The 19,916-nt window shown below is 28.5% G+C and overlaps 1 protein-coding gene across 2 annotated transcripts; it reads right to left on the bottom strand.

Annotated features, from left to right (window-relative positions):
* Positions 1–10,758: 10,758 nt before the first annotated feature.
* Positions 10,759–19,691, bottom strand: LOC139427064 (uncharacterized). Of its 2 annotated transcripts, XR_015430242.1 has the most exons (4): positions 19,323–19,691; positions 15,845–16,054; positions 13,360–13,713; positions 10,759–11,959 (listed from the first exon to the last, which is right to left on the bottom strand). XR_015430242.1 is itself a non-coding variant. In XM_087154574.1 (3 exons), the coding sequence occupies exons 1-2, from the start codon at positions 19,607–19,609 to the stop codon at positions 15,862–15,864; spliced, it is 480 nt and encodes a 159-aa protein (XP_087010700.1). In that variant the 5' UTR covers positions 19,610–19,691; the 3' UTR covers positions 13,220–13,713; positions 15,845–15,861. The 2 variants fall into 2 exon arrangements, 1 of the variants encoding a protein (XP_087010700.1); XM_087154574.1 differs by lacking the exon at positions 10,759–11,959 and having other exon boundaries at positions 13,220–13,713.
* Positions 19,692–19,916: the final 225 nt, after the last annotated feature.

Genomic DNA, 19,916 nt, shown 5'->3' with positions numbered 1-19,916 from the left:
CGTTACTATAGTAAAAATAAAATTTGAAATGAATATTTTAAAAAAAATTATCAAATCTTCAACAAACTGCTAAGTATCCTACTCATAGTAAGTTGTAAAAATTTGCATGAACTCGTGCGTCTTATTTTGGCTCACAAGAGACTAATATCAAATCGAATAATATCAAATTCGATAGGTTGACCACCAGCAGTGCCCATAGTAGTCTATGAGCTGCAATGGCTCAAGGGATAGCGCACGCATCTCGATAAAAATACAGAGGTTTGAATCCCTGCGACCGAAACGACTGGTCTTTACGAATTCTGCTCACGTCTCGCACCAGTCGCAGTGCTGAAGTAAAATATCATCAGTGGTTAATGGATCAGAATTTGATTGTCATCGGGATTCACGTAAAATGTTTTAATGGTTTTTCTTTCTATGTAAAGCAAATGTGGGTTGGAACGAATTTCAAAAAATTCTCCACGAATTCTAGTTTAGCTAATGCTAAATCCAAGAGTTCCCTTGCCTTCTGGGTGTGATTCAAAATTGCAAGGTTACAAATTGAACATTGATAGTCGTGAAGCAAAAAATAGGTCAGCTTTTCAACACAAGTTATAAAATAAAGTCTATTGACGTTATACCGCAGAAGCAACGGCGATTATAGTATAATTTTTTACCCGTTTATACCCCTGACATTGTCAAGTAAAACAAAACTAAAACAAGAAATTTATTTTATTTTTCGTGCTAATTTGCCCCGCACACATTATGACAAGGATTGTAGTTTAACCGTTATACGAGTTTTATTCTTTCTAAAAACTGTCCCCCAACGGACTGATCGTAAAGATACGGTTTCCAGTGGAGCGCCGAAGTTAAGGATCACTGACTGCTGTCAGTAAGCGGGTGTGGGGATCATTTTGATCAGCCTGTGTAGGGACCGAGGGTGCGCAGTATCTGTCTTAGTTAAACTGTTCTGCCGTAAAATGCTCGACTTCGCTCGCAGGTCATCGGGCTACCAAAGAAGGGGAGTCATCCCCTCTGCAGAAAAATCAAAATTGCGTTGGCATGTCTTCGGATCATACTCAGGGATGTTTCCCAGAGACTCGCCAATAGTCCATTGCGCAGCTCTAGTACGACGTAAATAAAGAACCTATCTACCTATCTTTTTCATACTCATACAATAATAGTACTGTTTAATTAAACAAAAAAAATTGACTGATATATTTTTCATTGAACTCGCGCTTTCTCTCATTCGATTAAGCGTGAAGCTTAAATATGTACAAGTACAAAATTTCACTTTTTGCGCAGTAAACCCTTATAATTTCTAAACGATTTTGCCGATCAATTCATTGGATTCAGATAAAAGAAAAACAAAACTGAATGCATTATTTATTGAACATTTATAAATTCGCAACAAAAACAGCATTTAACAACGATAAATTGGAGTAATGTGAAAAGAAATATTTTCATTTTCCTCCCAGAAATTTTCAGACCAAAACTCAATTGAAACTACCGACTATTATGGAGTTCATAATTTTTTAAAGCTATCTCTTGCTTTCGCCCAGCAAGTTAAAACACACACACACACACACTGGAACAGTTAAAAAAAAATTGTTACGAAATAAATACTAATTGTCTGCCATGTCTAAATTTAGTTTCGCGGCTTTTTTTTGCACACGGTACCTTCTTTCCTTTGAAATAAAGGCGTAGCGTGAGGGGGGAGCTCGCTTTTTGTTTTTAGAAAACTATTCCTTTATTTTAAGTTACATAGATATACATTTATAAATAAATATTTTTACATACAAAAAAATAATATGCATGCATATAAAAAATTAAACTAAGGAATCAATTTTCTAAAAACAAAAAGCGTACGCCCTCCCCTCCCTACGAAGACACGTGAGTGAACGACAGCCATTTCGTTCAATTGGCGGGTGATATGTGACAGTCTTTTATGTTGAATAGATGCGCAGACTTTTGCACGCGGCATAACGATTATCAATGTAAAATAAATTTTATTAATTCACTCGTCGAATTATTGCTTCGACAATATTAATCATTTTTACTTGTCTAATTTCATATTTTAGAAATTGCCCTGATGCATTTTAATTAAAACAAAATTATTATTTTAAAATATGAATTTGTAATCAAGGCCGAGCACAGGATTAACGGATTTCTGTCTTCTTTCAGTACGGTCGCGATTGGAGTAAATAAGTTTCTTGAAAGAGCTGGTAAGTAATTTTGCAGTAAGTTTAATTTTATTTTTATAATTACCTTTATATTAATCAGAGATGATTGTGCTCCTGAAGAAATCCGGATTTTTCGCTGACCGCTATCCGTAAGTTTCTGGAAATCCGAGGTCAAGAAATTTCAAGAAATCATCGATCCCATTTATGTATAAAAATTCTTGTATAAATTATTTAAAAATATTCGAACTAGAATTTGTACTTGGCATCTCTTTCATTTGTAAATATTTTTTTCTGGTAGAATAAAGAATGTGATTAGTGATAAAAGTAAACTTATAAATTCAAATTATGTTGCATATAATTTATTCATAAATTAAGACATTAATTTTTTGAAATGCGTCATTAATGAGTTTACTCAAGAAATTTTCAGGATTTTTGAGTTGGGCTCACAATAATCACCTCTGATTAATGACAGTTAGTGTTTTTTGGTTCTAATGTCTCCTGATTTTTTTTTAAAATCTATTTCCTTTTTTAAAAAAATTTCATCAATTTGGAATAAAATGTAACTTGAATTTATTTAAAAAATAATAAATGCTTATTTTTTAATGCTTAATTACAATAATTTTTTTGTCAAAATAAACAGTGTGTGTTTCATGAGTTTGAATAAATATTTTATCTTTAAACGTAATTTGTCAATCAATAATTAGTATCTTAAAAGAAAATGTTGAAAAACTCTTTTATTAAAAAATATATTCATTTAAATGATTATTCTGTTTTCTTAAATATCACTATAAAAGTGTTCAATTTTGAAGTATCTATTAATATTTGCTTCTTTAAAAAATTTAGAAAACCTTTAAAATGCTAGAATTAAAACTATACTTCCTTGTTTTAATTAACTATACTGTTTGTTGCATAGTTTTCATTTCCAGTTTTAAAAAAAAGGGGGTAAAAAACTGCTCTCTTTCTTTTGGAATTCATACAACTCGTACTTCATGAAACCAATAAGGTGGTTTCGATTTTCAATGTTATGTTTTTTGAAACTTCATTTTTAATATTAATTTCATCAACTGAAAAATAATTTAATTGTTGTAATACATTTCTGTCTCCTTACAGTTTGTACTAAAAGTTATATAAGAATCTTTTCATTTTCTTATAAATGTTTTTTTAATATAATTTTAAGCATACCAATTTTTTATATGCTTAATTGAATGAATGCTTAGTTTGAGTACTGAAAAGAAAATTTGCTTTTAAAATACGTTTTTAGAATTATAAATGAACAATCTATTCATACATTTTCTCCGTTTACCATAAAGAATGACATTGGTTCGAGTCAAAGAAGAAGGAAGGCCTCAGCACGGATCAATTTAGTAGTCCGATCTAACGAAGTTAACTGCGCAGTAGATGAAAAATAAGAAAGATGTCATTTCGTTAGGGGTTCTAAACTGCACAGTGGTTGAAAATACAAAATATGCCATTACGTTTGGACTAGAAAGGATATTTATGGTAACCCGTGCTGAGGCCTGCTCTTATCTAGGAGTTGTTGGTCAAAGTGTGAAATTTAATTTAAGCAATACTATTATTTTTTTATTATTATACTACAATTTATGTTATGTGAAAGCTGAAGCAGAATAAATTCGTGTCTTTTGCAAACTTATTTTTAATAATATTAAATTGTATTGCTAGTTTTTCAACTAAATATTCTACTCAGATACTATTTATAGGGGATATTTCCGTATCGTGCCTAAACCTCTTTTCACCAAACCTGTCAAAATGGAAAAAAGGGGTGCGGTCGTGCAGGTGTGGCAATTCGAGGGGTAAGAAAATAATCTTGCCTTTTGAAATAGGGAAAACGAGTGAAGGGAGAGAGTGAGTTGGGTATAAAAATGGGGATTTTTATCTGCATTAGAATCTCCTTCACCCTCCCGCAGAACTTGTTTTGCGGCCAGGGTGAAGAAACTCGCCGCCCCGCGGTGAGGATTTCCCCGCCTCTGTAAAAGGGATGTGAAGGATAAGAGCGAAAAGATGAGGTTTCTCTTTCCACGGCGATTGTAGCGCCACCCCCCTCCCTCCTCTGATCAATTTTAAAGAGCGCGATGTTTACACTTTGTGTTTTGGTTTCTTCACTGGCTGCTTTTGACATTTCGCTTAATATTTATCGAATGGGTGATTAACTTTAACTTAATTTTAATATAATTTAACTTTTAATCTGTTACTTTATTTTTATTTAACTTTTACTTGAATATTATGTTTAACTCATTACAATCTCCTGTGATTGTATATCTGGGAATTTGTCTCCTACTTTTAATTTGCTATACCAATTTTTTAAGTTTAATGTATTAAGATTTTTATTTTATTAATATTAGCTTAACGTAAACTTAATTATTCTGTCTTAAGTACTTTAATTAATTCTTGCATTTAATTCAGCTTAGATAGGAGGTACTGTATCCAATACAAGGCACTCCGAATGTTTGTGTTTAAGTTCAAGTTCTGCATTGGAACACTACAAAAATTTGTTCAATTGAGGATCCATTTATTTATAAACATGTTATACTTAAAAAGAAACTTCTAGGGATCTTTGGGAAATGTTTAACGTTTAACATCTCTATTATAAGTAAAATTAGATGAATTTTTTTTCTCATGTTTCTTTCTTTCTTTTAATAATTATTTGCATGGCTTGTTAACTTTTTTTTCGCTTTTAAACTTGGCATAATTCAAAAGTTGAAGATAATATTCGAAGTTATATATTACTTGGTTAACATATAAAATATTTTAGCCAGTTTAAAAAAATAAACACATTGATATTCATTTCGAAAATACGCAGAATTTTTATTAATTTAACTTTTAGGGTTCAAAAAAATACCAAAATTTGCAACTTCAAGGAAAGAAATAGAACTTAATTAATTATTTGATGTATAGTATATTTTTCATATTTCAGCCTACTTTAATGCATTATTTTTCTAAACGAAATTTTATTTAGCGCATTGTATAACAACACATTTACATGTTGAAATAATGAATCGTATTATAGGTAAAAATTTAAGTTTTATTTCGTTGAAAGAGATGATTTTTCAAAACTTTTATTACAAAAACTTTCTTAAAGTAACAAAATTCATTTATAGAATTTGAAAGTTTATTTTGATTAAATATTTAAATGATGCGAATCAGAAATATTGCACTTTATGCATATTTCATTGACTTTTTAAGCACAGTAAAATCAGTTTAGAGACATTTATTTTAAGAAAATTGATTTTACATTTCTGCTAACCAGATAGTATTATACAAAATCATTCATAAAGTTACTTAAGCAATTATAAATAGACTTCTTTGCCTAAATTTAAAGCATGCTAAGTTAAATTATAATTTTAAGTAAAATTGTGAAAAATGACTGTTTAAAAAGAAAACATCATATTATTAATGTAGTAGTAGAATGGGATAACCTACAGCATTAAAAGAAAAACTAACAGTCAAGGGTAAAAAAAAAATTCTAAATACATTTGAAATATTGATATTTGATATATAAGACTAAAATCGAAAAAATTAAATAACTTGAGGCTTTAACGCAAATTCAAAATAATTAAAAGAAAGCTTGGAAAAATTAATTTTTATTTATTACACAAATAACCAGGGAAAATTAAGGGTAAACAATTAATCCTATTAACACTTGCCTAAGAATTTTGCCCAATTTTTGATCTGGTGGGAAAAATTAAAATTAATTGCCTAAAATTATAGTACAATCTCTCTCTATTAATTACAAAATCGTATGGGCCACCAACGCTATATATATATATATATATATATATATATATATATATATATATATATATATATATATATATATATATATATATGTGTGTGTGTGTGTGTGTGTGTGCAAAGTAGAGAACAATGGAATAAAAAAGTAATATCAACTGGTAAACTTGATCGTGCAAAATACACATTTAGCATGCCGAAAGGGCCAAATTTGTTTCGGATTTCACATCGTAATTTTTCAGAATTCAAATTTGTCAGTCAAAAATGCTCAAAATTCTCCAATTCAGATTTGCAGAATTTTGCTTGATTTACTATCAAAGAATTTGTCTCTTATTTTGTTGCAATGTAACCATTTTTGCGGACAATTTTGGAATTGTGAGGTTTTTATTTGTTTAAACAAATTGTTTCATAAAAATTTTAAATTATTGACTTAAAAGATCCTAATTATTCAATTCAAATTTTCTATCTGTCACAGTTGTAATTTTTTTAAATTCTAGTCAAATTTCGCTTATTGTAAATTTATTTAAATTTTTTCGAGACAGATTTTTCAGCAAAATAAGTTAATTCCTATAACAGTTTGAAAGTTTTATTGCAAATTAATAGCAAATTTTGACTAGAAACTGTCTCATGTTTAAGCTCTTAATTTCTAAAACCTAATTAAATTCTCTTGGAATCATAAAAAATTAATATTAATTAGTTTCATTGATAAGATTAATTTCATTCATTTATATATCTTACTGTTCGCTTACTAAACTCTAGTGACATTTTTAAATTACATAATTAATTTTTCACTTAAAATGACATTTTTTTTAATACAACAAATTAATTGATCTTGAATTATTTGGAAACGCCTGTTTAAATTGCAATAATTTGCAACTATTTTACTTTTGAAGTAAAATCTATTGATCTAGTAAAGAAAAGTTTGAAAAAATGCACCTTAAAAAAAATCTGAGGTTTTTTTCCTGGTAGGGCTAACTTTGCCTGGTTGGCGAGCCCTGATATTCACTAAACAATCTTTATATGGATGTTTGCTATAAACACGAATCCTTTAAAAAACAATTTTATTTATTGTACCTTAAATGCAGTCTAAAATGTAAAGATAGTTTTCATTGTTGAGTTAATCGTACAGTAAAGCCCTTGGTGCGTTCAAGTTTAAAAGTAAAAGTATTTAAAACTATCTAAATAAATTGCAAACAAAAAGTATGGTAATTATCTCTTTATAAAAATTAATAACGTAATATTGTCTACCATTCATTGGATTGAGTATTTTGTTTTGGAAGGTTTAAAATTCTTATTATAAAATTTGTTTTCCTGCCAGATTTGTGATTTTCAGTGATCGCCAGACATCATAAAAATTTCGCTTCAACATTCAAATTCGAATATAAAAAATTGACTTTAATTAAAAATTTTAACACACCTCATACTTGCCGTGAAATTAAAGTTTTTAATGCTTTTAAACACATTTTTAATCCAAAAGGTCAAAAGCTTCGTTTAAAAATATCTTATAAGTTTCTTTTAAATCTCTTTGTATTAAGTAAAAACAAAAAACTGAAATTTATGAAATTTAATTAAATTTTTTGACTAGATACTACGTTGCTATTTATACATGTGAGAGATAAGACGCAGTGTAATTATTACTGACTTAAAATTTATAAGAATAAAAACGAGAGTTGAAGCAAAGTTACAATTTCTAGAAAAGGAGACTTAAGCTGTAGTTCATTGTATGAAATCATAAGTATGAAGTAATAAAACGGGGGACTTAGTCTCACAACAATGGAAACAGTAAACACGTGCGAACGACCTGTATTATAATTTTAAAAATAATAAAATTAAAATAAATTTTACAATGGATAAATAATCAATATTTAAAGCAAAAAAATAATAGAAAAAAAATCACACATAAGGACTTAAATTTTCTGTAACTTTGGCTCAATAACTTAAATTTGCCACAACTTGAACTTTTTGATGGAGCTAACCCACATTTGCGTTACATGGGGAGGAAGACCACGAGTACCTCCCACAGTTATCCTGACTGCAAGGGGACTCTAACCCATGACCCGTCTAAGACTGAGGATATTTCACGTCAGTACTGTGGTCAGAGCAAGCCAGGTGCAGGATTCATGTCGACCTGGCAGCACTAGTGTTCGAACCCGGTTCTCCTCATTGGAAGGCGAACGCTCTATCCTCTATGCCTCTGCGGCTCAGTATTCATATATTAGTCATTTGCACATGTGTGTGCCATTCGTTTTCGGAACCGTTCACTTTTGATGTAAAGTAATTGTAGTAGTAATTTAGTTACGTCGCTCTAGAATTACACAATTGAATATTGACGATAGTTTGGGAAATATCCCTGAGAAGGATCCGAATACATACTATCACTATTTCGATTATCAGTTAAGGGGAATGGTGCACGCTAAATCTGTCAGGGTCACAAACTCCTCCAAGTGATACCTCTAGAAGTTCTGGATTGGAGTTAGATCCTACTCTGACTCAGGTGAAAATTACGATTTGCAGATGAATGGATGTGTCCTCCCAGTGAACCGGGGATTCTGTGTTTCAAATGACCTTCTACATGCATACTGACTGCAGTCAGTGATCGACTGGATTCTGCTATATACTGGAAACAGTGTCATGACAGTCAGTCCATTGTGGAAAAAAAATAATCGCGTATGTGAATTTGGTGATGAGTATAGAAACCAGATAAGTGAAATTTATTTATCCTCAAAAAGCTCTCCAATCAGGTTACTTTCCAAATGCACATGGGAGATTTTTTTTTTCCTCATTCAGTCAGAATAGTTGTTGTTGTTGTTAATTTACGTCGCACTAGAGCTGCACAATGGGCTATTGGCGACGGTCTGGGATACATCCCGGAGGATGATCCGAAGACATGACATCACAATTTTGATCCTCTGCGGAGGGAATGGCACCCCCGCTTCGGTAGCCCGACGACCTGCGCGCGAAGTCGAGCACTTTACGATAGCACAGTTTAACGAGGACCAATACCGCACACCCTCGGTCCCTACGCAGACTGATCCAAGTGGTCACCCACCCGCACACTGACCGCAGCCAGTGATGCTTGACTTCGGTGATCTGCTGGGAACCGTGTCTTAACGATCAGTCCACTGCGGGACTTCAGTCAGAATAGGTTACTGCTTTAAGAAAATGTCTTAAACGTGGCATCAAACGTTTAAAAACTACGGGTAAAAACGTGTTGCGCATGTGCAAATCGTATTGACAAGTAATCGATTTCATTGAAAGTGCTTTAGAAGCGTGATACGTGAAATACGCTAGCAGGGGTCTGTTTAGAAGAAATTTGGGTCCGTTAACGGACCCTTCACAAAGTATCTTTTCATAAAAACGGACCCTTCACAAAATATATTTTCATAAAAACGGACCCTTCACAAAATAATTTACCTTAAAAGCGGACCCTTCACAAATTTGTTCATCTTCATTATTGTTTTGTTAATCGAATTAACCCTTCCCAGGAAGGGGGGAGGGGAGAAAGACAGATGTAAACAAACTAAATTTTTTCTTCCGCAGACGCTTCTTTCTTTATTCGTCCGAAAAGAATATTCTGTGTTCAGCAGTATAGGCTAAATACCAAATATTTGTATGTTGCAACTCTAATTTAGAAGCTGCAATTGCTCTTTATTTTTTTAAATTTAATTTTTTTAATTATAATTTTGCAGTGTTGAGCATAATCTTGTATGCCTTTACAATTTAAAATCTCCTTGAAAAAGTTTTTTTTATTTTTATATTTTTTATTATTATTATTATTTTTTTTTGCAATAACGGACCCTATTTGCACAAATTCACAAAAACGGACCCTGGTTGATAGAATGTGACTTAACCTTTATTTTATATTCACAAATTACGAGTAATTTTTTTCACAATTTTTCAAAAACGGACCTTTCACAAAATGTCTGGACAGACCCCTGGCTAGTCTACGAGAAATTCTTCTATCAATTGCATATAGTGAGCAAAGCCTAGAAAGAACTTGCTTATTCATTACAAACCATTACAGTGAGAATTATTTTTTGAACGAATATTATCTTTAAAGGTTATTGTTGTTTATTTACGTCGCATTAGAGCTGTGGGCTATTGGCGACGGTGTGGGAAACATTAAATATGATGATCCGAAGTAGGACTGGTTGTAAATCTATTACTGATTTTAAATTTATAAATCTTGTTGTTTTTATTTCTACAAATAAAGTTAAAACAAAACTTATTTTTTGTCATTTGGATTTGGACATAAGTCAATCAACTTTGTTTATTCAAAAAAATTTGAAAGGTTTGCGTGTTTTATTCATTTTTTAAATCATTAAGCACTTTGCTTTATTAGAGAGTATATTTTTTTTTAAAAATATTATTTTCATATTATTTGTTAATTAGCTAAATATATTATCGAATATCACAATTCTTTTGTTTTTCTTTTTAAGAAATTAAACCTTTGTTTTTCTTTCATAATTCGGTTATTAATCAATTTAATTTAATTATTTATCTGAAATAATAATAATAAAAAATAGTGTTTTAAAAGCGTTTTTTTTTCTGAAATTTATTTAGCACTTCGTTTTAAACATAAAAATAATTTTTAACGAGCTTATTTTTTAAATTTTCTTTTTATACTGTTAGGTAAATATAATGATAAATTTCAATTTTATTTATTTTTTTATTATTTATTTTTAAATTAAGAAATCTTTCGTTTATTTGCGTGATCATTTTTAGAAAATGTAACAAAACTTACATTTACTTTTTCATTTAGAAATTGAGCATTATGATCGAACTTAATAATTATGTAATTATTTATGCATAATAGTACAAGAAAATGTTAATTTGTAATATTGATAGAAATTTGACTTTCTGTGCCTTACAAGTAAATGAAATTTAAAAATACTATATCGCGATGCAAAACTAACGATGCATCACGATATATAATTTCTAATATCGCCCAGTCCTAATCCAAAGACATGCCATCACAATTTTAATCCTCTGCAGAGAGGATGGCACCTCAGCTTCGGTAGCCTGACGACCTGCACGCGAAATCTTGAGGTAATAGTAGACGTAAGAAGATTATGCATTGCCAAATGGCAACATTAAGGAAACCCAAACAGTAACCAAAAAACAGAATGCCAAAAAGAACGTTCTCAATCTGTCTGGATAGTTATTTTGTAGCTTTTATTATCAAGGAATTAACAAATTAAAATAATTATGTTTCTACTGACTATTAACTGTTTGATGGAAATATGTTTGTAATAAAATATTGAAAAAGTATAAAGGTTAAGTCAATATTTTGATGCTTAAAAAAGTTTTGAAACCTAATAAATGTGTTGTACATTTCATGATGAAAAATAATCTTCTACTTGTATTAATTCTGCTATTTTTAAATAATTCTTCCTAATTAAACATGGAAGATCAATTGTTGGCTTTAAAACATTTTGCTCTTAAATATAAAGCTTAGTGCTCTAAATATCAAATGGAACACAATTACCTTCTTTGGCAAATATTTTTTTATAAAATTTATGTTGAATAAATCTCCTCTTATAGAGCTATAGCGTATTGAATTTCTAAGATTCTTTGTCTTGGATTTCGGATTTGAAAGCTTTATTATGATTAATTAAAAATGTATTAAATAATTTAATTTAAAGAAAGAGATAAGTTCAAATGTTTTTCTTTTTTCGATATCTCTTTATAAACCCATTTTGCTTGGTGGCTTTTTTTAGTATAAATGGATGTGAGGTATCTTTATAAATTTTTCTTGGCAACAGTCTAAACATATTTGCAATGTATTTGTGTAACATTTTTATTTATGGTACTTAAGTATTATACCAGCAACCAATTTAACCCATTCAGAAAGTAAATTTATATGTGGTTCAAATTGTAATTTTTGCTCATTTTTTGCATGTAAGACACAGCAACATTATTTTTTCTGCATCATTCTCATGGTCAATTTTTTTGATCATATCTATGAATATGTAAACATTTGGATTTGACCCCTCAACATGGTTGTTTGTCCGCGCACATTGTCACTGTTGTCAAAGTGGTTCCAAATGTGCCTACAAAATAAAACAAAATAATATTAAAGACGAGTAAATTAAAGTACTTTAACAATTATAATAAATAAAAAAAATTGAGATTTTAATGTTTTTTCTAAAATGTTTTTCAAATGAATAACAGAACTTTTTTCTTTAAATTGATGCAATTTCATAAGTTTTCTTTTAGATATTATGATTATTTTACATTCTATGTTTCATTTTACTTATACTTTTATCCCTGAAAATTAATTTCTCATAAATTTACTAATTATTTCATTAACTCATAGTGGATGCTCCCTTATACACTGTATGTTTTTATTCATTTTATTCTATGTTGCCCACCATTGATTTTGCATGGTACCTAGTGGTCACTTTAAACAGTAGAGAAATGGTATTCTGTCTCATTCATAAATAATATTGGATAAATAGAAAATAACTATTTAGTTCGCCACTTTTAATTATATTGCTTAAATCTGTATTTAGATCTAAAGTTTTAAATTATTCAACAAATTATTTGTATAAAAATTAAGAAGTAAAGTAACTGATATTGCTTTCTAGAATAAATAGAATTGCACACATAGTTAAGAAGTTGTATCACTGCTACGATTCGCTGTGTGACTTACGGACTAAACTGAGAACCAGCATCTATCCATGTCATTTTCATGTATGCTGTGAAATTATTGATTTGGTGGCTTGTTGGGCTTAACGCTTGAGCCTGAAATAAAACATTGACATTAAAATGAGCATTAGTGATACTATTCTCAATACTTAAAATTTTTCTTTGAATTTTTAGTCTTTCTAGTGTACATGTAGGGACTAATTTTGATCAATTTTGGTACTGTTCCTAGGAACCATCACAAAAATTATGTGAACCAAAACGGCATCTTCACCAAATTTACTGAAAAAATCGGTACCATCATAAAAAATCATCAGAACTCGACACACTTTACAATAATTCAATCGAAAATCGACACTTCCATAATCATTTTATAAAACACGAAGAAAGAAATAGACATTTTTGTATTTGTATTTTTTTCATATTTTTCATTGAAGAAATGAATAGGCTCATATGGTAAAGCTTCAAGATATTATATTCTTGTTTTTAGTAGTTTTTTAATCTTCGGTTTAATATTTCTAATAAGGAATGCTTGAGTTTTCGTAAAATAGTTTGGGTAAATTAGTTACCTAAAAAAAGTAAACTTAAGTTTTTTATCATGTGTTATAATTATAAAAAATAGTTCCTTAAAACATTTTTCTTAAAGCAAATAAAATATTGAGCTGTATTCAATCAAAGTATTTGTTAAATATTCTTTTCATTAAAAAATATTAAATATATAATGTTAAATATTCTTTTGCATGAATAAACGTGGTTTTTAATAAAGTAATTTAAGTTATTAAATGACGACTCAATCTTTACGTACCTTCCTCCAAATCGATTGTGAGAAGTGGAAATAACAACCTTTAATGACAATCCAAGGGATGACTTAGTGCAGAGCGTTCATTGCGCCAGCTTCAAAATCCATCATGGCACATTCTGGGTTAAAAATATACCCATTATTCCAAGCGATATTGCTGACATGTTGAAACAAACGTAAATAAGTATGTTTCGACTTGTCAGGCACTAGGCTATAGACTAATGGGAATATTTTACCCATGAATGAGCCATGAATGGTGTAAAGCTGGCAAAAGAGCTTCGGTGCCATTTTGAATGTGCCATCCAAATAAATTTTTTTGCATTGGCACAAAACCTCCAGATATTCTTTCGTTCCGAATATCTGAAAATTAAATAAAATTTTTTTATGTCTTTAAGATAAATTTTGCAATAAGATTATTTTTTCTTTTAAATTTCTTTATTTTAAAAATTAATGCCAGGGAAAAGTAAGTTAAGTGCCTAGAAATTTTCTTTCGCCAGGATGTAATAAAAGAAGAAATATTCTGTGTTAAAGGCTTATTCAGTATGAATGGTTTAAAGTTTCTTTATTGTTATAAACCTGAGCTTATCTGTAGCATTCTTCTCCACCCACCTTGAAAACCTGGAATTATCAGGGAATTTTTTTTTATACTGGAAAAATCAGGGAAATTTGGATAGAAACCTGGAAAAATCAGGGAATTTTAAGGAAAAGCTGGAAATTTTTTCTGCAATATTTTTTTTAAATTTCACTAGTTTAAATTATTTACTAATTTTCTTAATTTAAATTATTTTATCCATTATACCCCCATTTTTTAGACTGAAATGTATTGCCAAACAGGTGAAAAATCATTACCTTACCAATACTTTGTTTGCATCAAAATTTGCTTCATTATAACCCTGTTAAACTAGAATGTGACATAAATTTCTCCCATGGTTGCTAAACGATTGTAGAAACCTTTGACTTTGGAGACTGGGACTGCAATTTGGGAAGGGGTTGGGATATTTGCTTCTGTTTTTAATTTCTATGTTCGACACCATGGAATTACCCAATTGTAAAAACAATTGCCGAATCTAAACTAAGAAGCCATGTGGTTAGATTGAAATTCTTTAAATATTCTAATAAGAAAAATATGTTTTTCTACAGAATATGCAACAAGAAATTTGACAATTTTGCCTTTACGAATACTGGATATTTCGTAAAATAATAATGCTAATTCAACACAAACAACATTATTTAATTATTTGACTTTGGATATTGGTTTAAAGAAAATTATATCAATGTATTTTATAAAGAGCACTGTTTGGATCAAATACAGTATAAGAGGGCTCGATATTGAAATGTAAATAAATATAAAAATTTATTGATGTATAATCACATGGAATTATTTTCTTTTACTTAATGAAAATATTTTAAACAGTACTCGTCCAAGGTTTTTTAACAGTACTTATCCAAAGGTCACTCTGTATTTGCTATCTCGTACATTTTGTGCAAAAACTGCTTAACAATTTTTAAAAAAAATTATTCATTTAAAACAACATATTCTACAATACTAAACATATTATTTTCTCCACATCTATTCATTATGATATATTGAGAATAACATTTTAAATAAAATACTTCATAATATTGACACTTTTTTTGTACCCACCTACAATTAATGATTTTAAAAAAATAACACACTGACCTGGAAATTTTAAGATTTTTTCTGGAAAACCTGGAAAAATCAGAGAATTCTGAAATCTGATTTGAGTGGCCACCCTGAATTAGTGCATTGTGTCTATGAAATAGTTGGATATTAAATAGCAGCGACAGCTATCAATGTTTTGTTATATATTAATTGACAGCTGTGTCATTTTAAATTAAAAGTTCTCTGACATATTCTAAATTTAGAAAGCACTTAAGCTTCTTTGATTGAATTTTTACATGTGGTAAAAAAAAAGAAAAACGATTTATTATGCAAAGTTTAAGATTGAGGATGAAACTCATTATTTAAGTTTATTGTTATTATATATTAAATTCACCTTAATGTTTGACCATTCACATTGCTAGTGCTGTGTAGAGGATACTGTAATATTTGGATTGTAATTATTTTTAATCGCCATACTGGCCTATTAATTATTTTCAGTTAAGTACTTGTGTTTTTTTACGACAATTATATATTTTAAATATGGAAAAAGGAAAGTGAGAAAAATATATGAAATTTCTTTTAAATATGTCTTTTCTATTAAATTAATAAAATTGAAAATATTTCTTTTCTATTAATATATGAAATTTTTAAATTTAATTTTTACAAAAATCTTACATTTACACATAAATAAATTGAGAATGCATATACATGCATAATAAACATATTATAGGATGTTCTGGCAAAATAAAAATTGATATTTCTGGAATACTGCTTGATATAATAATACTGCTTGAGAAAATTATTCTTCTCAAAAGTGTTAGCTGGCTGATATGATTAATAGCAAGTTCATAAAGAAAATGTACAAACCAAAATTCTTTCTCCAGTTATTTGGTCATCAACGAGGAGAAAGTCTCGATTGTCAATGGTTTTTGCCCATTGATTTCGATTTCTGCCAAAGTGTTTGGCAAAGGCGGTAATGCCTTTGCCCTGGCTCTATACATAGTTTGACAGGCAGTTTTTATATTTGGCATACTGACTGCTATATCAATGGTTCTGGCTACTTTCCCTATTTCCTCCCTGAAAATTATACATCCAATTATGATTTGAATTTTTAAAATAACCATATGATAACTAAGAGAACATTTTTATGAGCATGTACAAAGTTAAAGAATGCATTTACATAGTAAATCCCTAAATAGGAAAATTTATAACTAAAAATTGGCTGTTTGCTAATAATGTGTTATGTTATTGACCCTCATAGCAACATAATATGACAAACAGCACTACTTATTCACGTTGAGCACAATTTTCCTCTGTAGTTACTGCCGAGTCTATTGCGAATGAGTGTATATAGTATTATGTTAAAAATTAAAAAAAGAAGCTAGATGAAATGGAAAGAACTAAAAATAATAAATGAAATTATGTAGTTATAAGTACAACAGAAATAAAATTCAATATATTGCAAGAAAATTAAATTTCGTTTGTTTTTAATAGTTCTTTCGTGACATCCATATATTGATACTTCAATAACTTCAAATATTAATGTTTCTAGCATCAATGCTCTAAATTTTACTTAAATATCTATTAATATTTTAAATGCAAATATTTTTTAAAAAATTTGTGAAAACAAAATTCAATGAAAAAATTTTTTAGGCTCATTTCTTAAATTATATTTACTTAATATTTTTTTGATAAGTTATGTAAACATAAATTCTGCATAATAAATATTAATTTAAAATACCTCAAGCATTTTATCTAGTATGTAAAATATATAATATTTTTATTTGCGAAGAATACTATGGATTAACAGTTATTCTAGGCATAATTATTATGTTTGTTAAATTTAATGCATACATAAAGTTGGCATAGGACACTTCAACAGTTTTTTTATCCATCATAAAGTTAAGTTAAAAGTGTTATAAGTACAAAACTGATCATAAACTTGAGTATAAAACTGTTAAGGAGACAAGTAATTCTTTTAGTTTGAAAAATTTATAAATTTTACTATGATTTCCAATTCTAGGTTTTTTTATTTTCAGTTTTATATTAATGATGAGTAACTATAACTAAAAAATCAATGCTAACTTTAACTTGATTAACTTTTTTTGTTTGATATTTTTTTTTTTTTTTTTGCATCTCTCATTTTTCCTCTTTAGTTTGATAGAAACTACTTCAGTTTTTTTTTTGTTTTTTTTCAATATCATAGAAATCGTCATGAAGCCATCTTCATTAGAAGAATTACTTGTTTCATTTTAAAAAATGCAAAACACTAAGTATCTATCTTTACCACTTTCTTAGCAGGAATATGCACAGTTAATTTGCTGTAAGTCTATGCAATATTTTCTAAATTAAATTTTTTTATTATTTTGTATTAGCTTTAGAACAGTATTCATTAAATTATATTTTTCAGTTATGATATTTAACTGTTCTCTAATTATTCAAACAACGTACATTAATTTACAAATTGCAGGGAATTATTTCTGGCCTTACCATTTCTGAGAATTAATCTTATATTTTCTAAATGAATATATTTTATTTTGAATAAAGTTTCAAAGTTATAATTAAATTTCAGTTTGTTTTTTAAATTGCATTTATAAATTTACTGGTTAAATGTTTAAATTTGCATAAAAATTTGTATTTTAAAATTGATATAAAAATAATTTTATTAAAAAATTAGCAATACGTTTAATAGTTTAAAAAGTTGTTTTGAATGTCTTTTTCCTGTATAAAATGAATGAGCGATTTTCTTATTAAATATGTGATTTATAACACAGACTCTTGTTTACGGCCCTAATCAAATGAGTTTTTTTTTATTAAGTTTTCACTTTGTTTTTATATTTGTATCAAAAAAATATTATATCAAAAATATTAAGATGAAATTAATGTTTAAATAATAATAATCGTATAAATTCGGTTGTAAAATTTTAAAAGCGAATTCGATGTATAATATTAAGCTGGGTATTATAATCAGGGTTGGCAAGTTTTTGACATGTGACAGTTTTTGACAGTTTAAACCATGGTTTAAACCGTCACGTCAAAAACCTCACTGTCGAAAATGTCAAAAACCTATATTCATATGTGAAATTTAATTAATACATAAAATTTATACATCTTTTATAAAGGATAGTGTTTCTAAATATGTTCTAGAAAAAATAAATTTAAAATTTTGAAGAAACACTTATATTTTGAATAGTAACCAAAATCTTGTACTTTTGAAAGCTCACATCTTTTGTAATATTATGTATTCATTTTCATGTGTTATTGAAAATCTGCAGTGATATTATTAAGAAATTTATTTATAACCAAATTTAGTGTATAGTATAGATTATACTAAAAATTAGACATTTTTAAAGATAAACATTAGCAGTTTTGCACATTAGACATCTTTTAAAGAAAAATCTTTTTAATATTCTTTTAAATCTTCTTAATAATCTTTTTAACATAAGACGATACAAATTTAAGTGCTTTCTGTTAAATACACAGAGTAGTTAGTGTCGATTTACAGTATATTCAGTCTATTCATTTACTATGCTGAAAATTTAGTTTATCCAAATACTTGTGAATTTCATTTTGCTGAATACTATATACATAGTTTTGTTGAATATCTAAATATTCAGCTGTTGAATAATTACTTCTTGCTTTCAAGATATGCATTATTTGTATTCTTAATACAAGTGGGGGAAAAAAATTAAAAGGTAAAAATTGTTTTAAAATGATAAGTGTAACAATTATAAATAAATATAATAAACAAAATGAATTATATTTATCATTATTCACAAATATAACTACTTTTAAATTCAAATTAACATACTGGATAATAAAGATATTCGGTATAACATTAAAAAAATTTTTCATACACTTGTATCAAGTTTGTATTTATACAACATAACTTGTAAGTTCCTTATAAATATTAGTTATATGTTCCTTATATGTCAAAAATGCATAGTAATAAACTTTTAATTTTCTTAAGTATCAAAAAAAATTTTTTTTTTCAAAATATAAATATTTAAAAAAATTTTGTGCAAAATTTTTTTGCACATGCATTTGAATATAAATTTCTGAGATTTTAAATCTATTATTTTACCTTAATTTTAATTAAAAAATATTTTAAAACCTGCAGATTACCTATAGTATAATTAAATTTCAATATAATGCATGGCAACTGTTGGTAGTTTTGAAGTTAATATATTTTTTTGGCAAACTTCAGTTTTTGACATTTTTGACGGGTTTTTGACGGTTTAAACCAGTATAATACCCTTGTCATGACAAAAACCACTTTTTGACGTCAAAAACCCAACCCTGATTATAATGAAGATAATAATATTTATTAAACTAAACTAATTACCTGTATATTTTTGGTACTGCCTCCGACAATTCTTCTTTTGACTTGCTCTTCAATGTGTTGCAGAATTCCTTTCTCCTAATTTTATCAAAATCGGGTGCATGCCCGTGGATTTCAATTGATTTTTTTATGAAGCCATTTTTCATAATTATTTTGGCCTTACAATTACTATCTTCGCAACGCCAATATATTGTGTCACTTTTATATTTACGATAGATATTGTACAGATAATTCTTGTACAGCAAAAGATAACCATTTCTGGAAGATTTGATATATTTCAATTGGGACATTTTCGAAAATGGCTCCAAAAAAAAAGGGGTGAACTGTATATGTTAACGAGAGTATAATTGAACGATGGCAAGGGAAAAATGTTTTTCCCTTTCAAGTTGTTTTCCTGGAGAAAAAGGATTCTGTCCCCTATATAAAATCCCTCTATGGAAATAGTACCCTCCCCCTACAAACGGACCCTCGGTGCCACAGGTGCACATCATTAATTATCTTTTAGGTCTGAAATGGGTTAGGTGAAAAGAAGAAGACACCGTCCAAAAACCCCTTGTCCAAAACCCTTTTACTCAAATTATGTCACAATTTTATCTG

This window comes from Parasteatoda tepidariorum, chromosome 11, assembly GCF_982258835.1.
Source record: "Parasteatoda tepidariorum strain Cologne lab strain chromosome 11, Ptep-v5.0, whole genome shotgun sequence".
NCBI classification, from domain to species: Eukaryota; Metazoa; Arthropoda; class Arachnida; order Araneae; family Theridiidae; genus Parasteatoda; species Parasteatoda tepidariorum.
The sequence above is the reverse complement of the archived record's forward strand: the minus strand, read 5'-3'. Positions and strand labels throughout refer to the sequence as shown.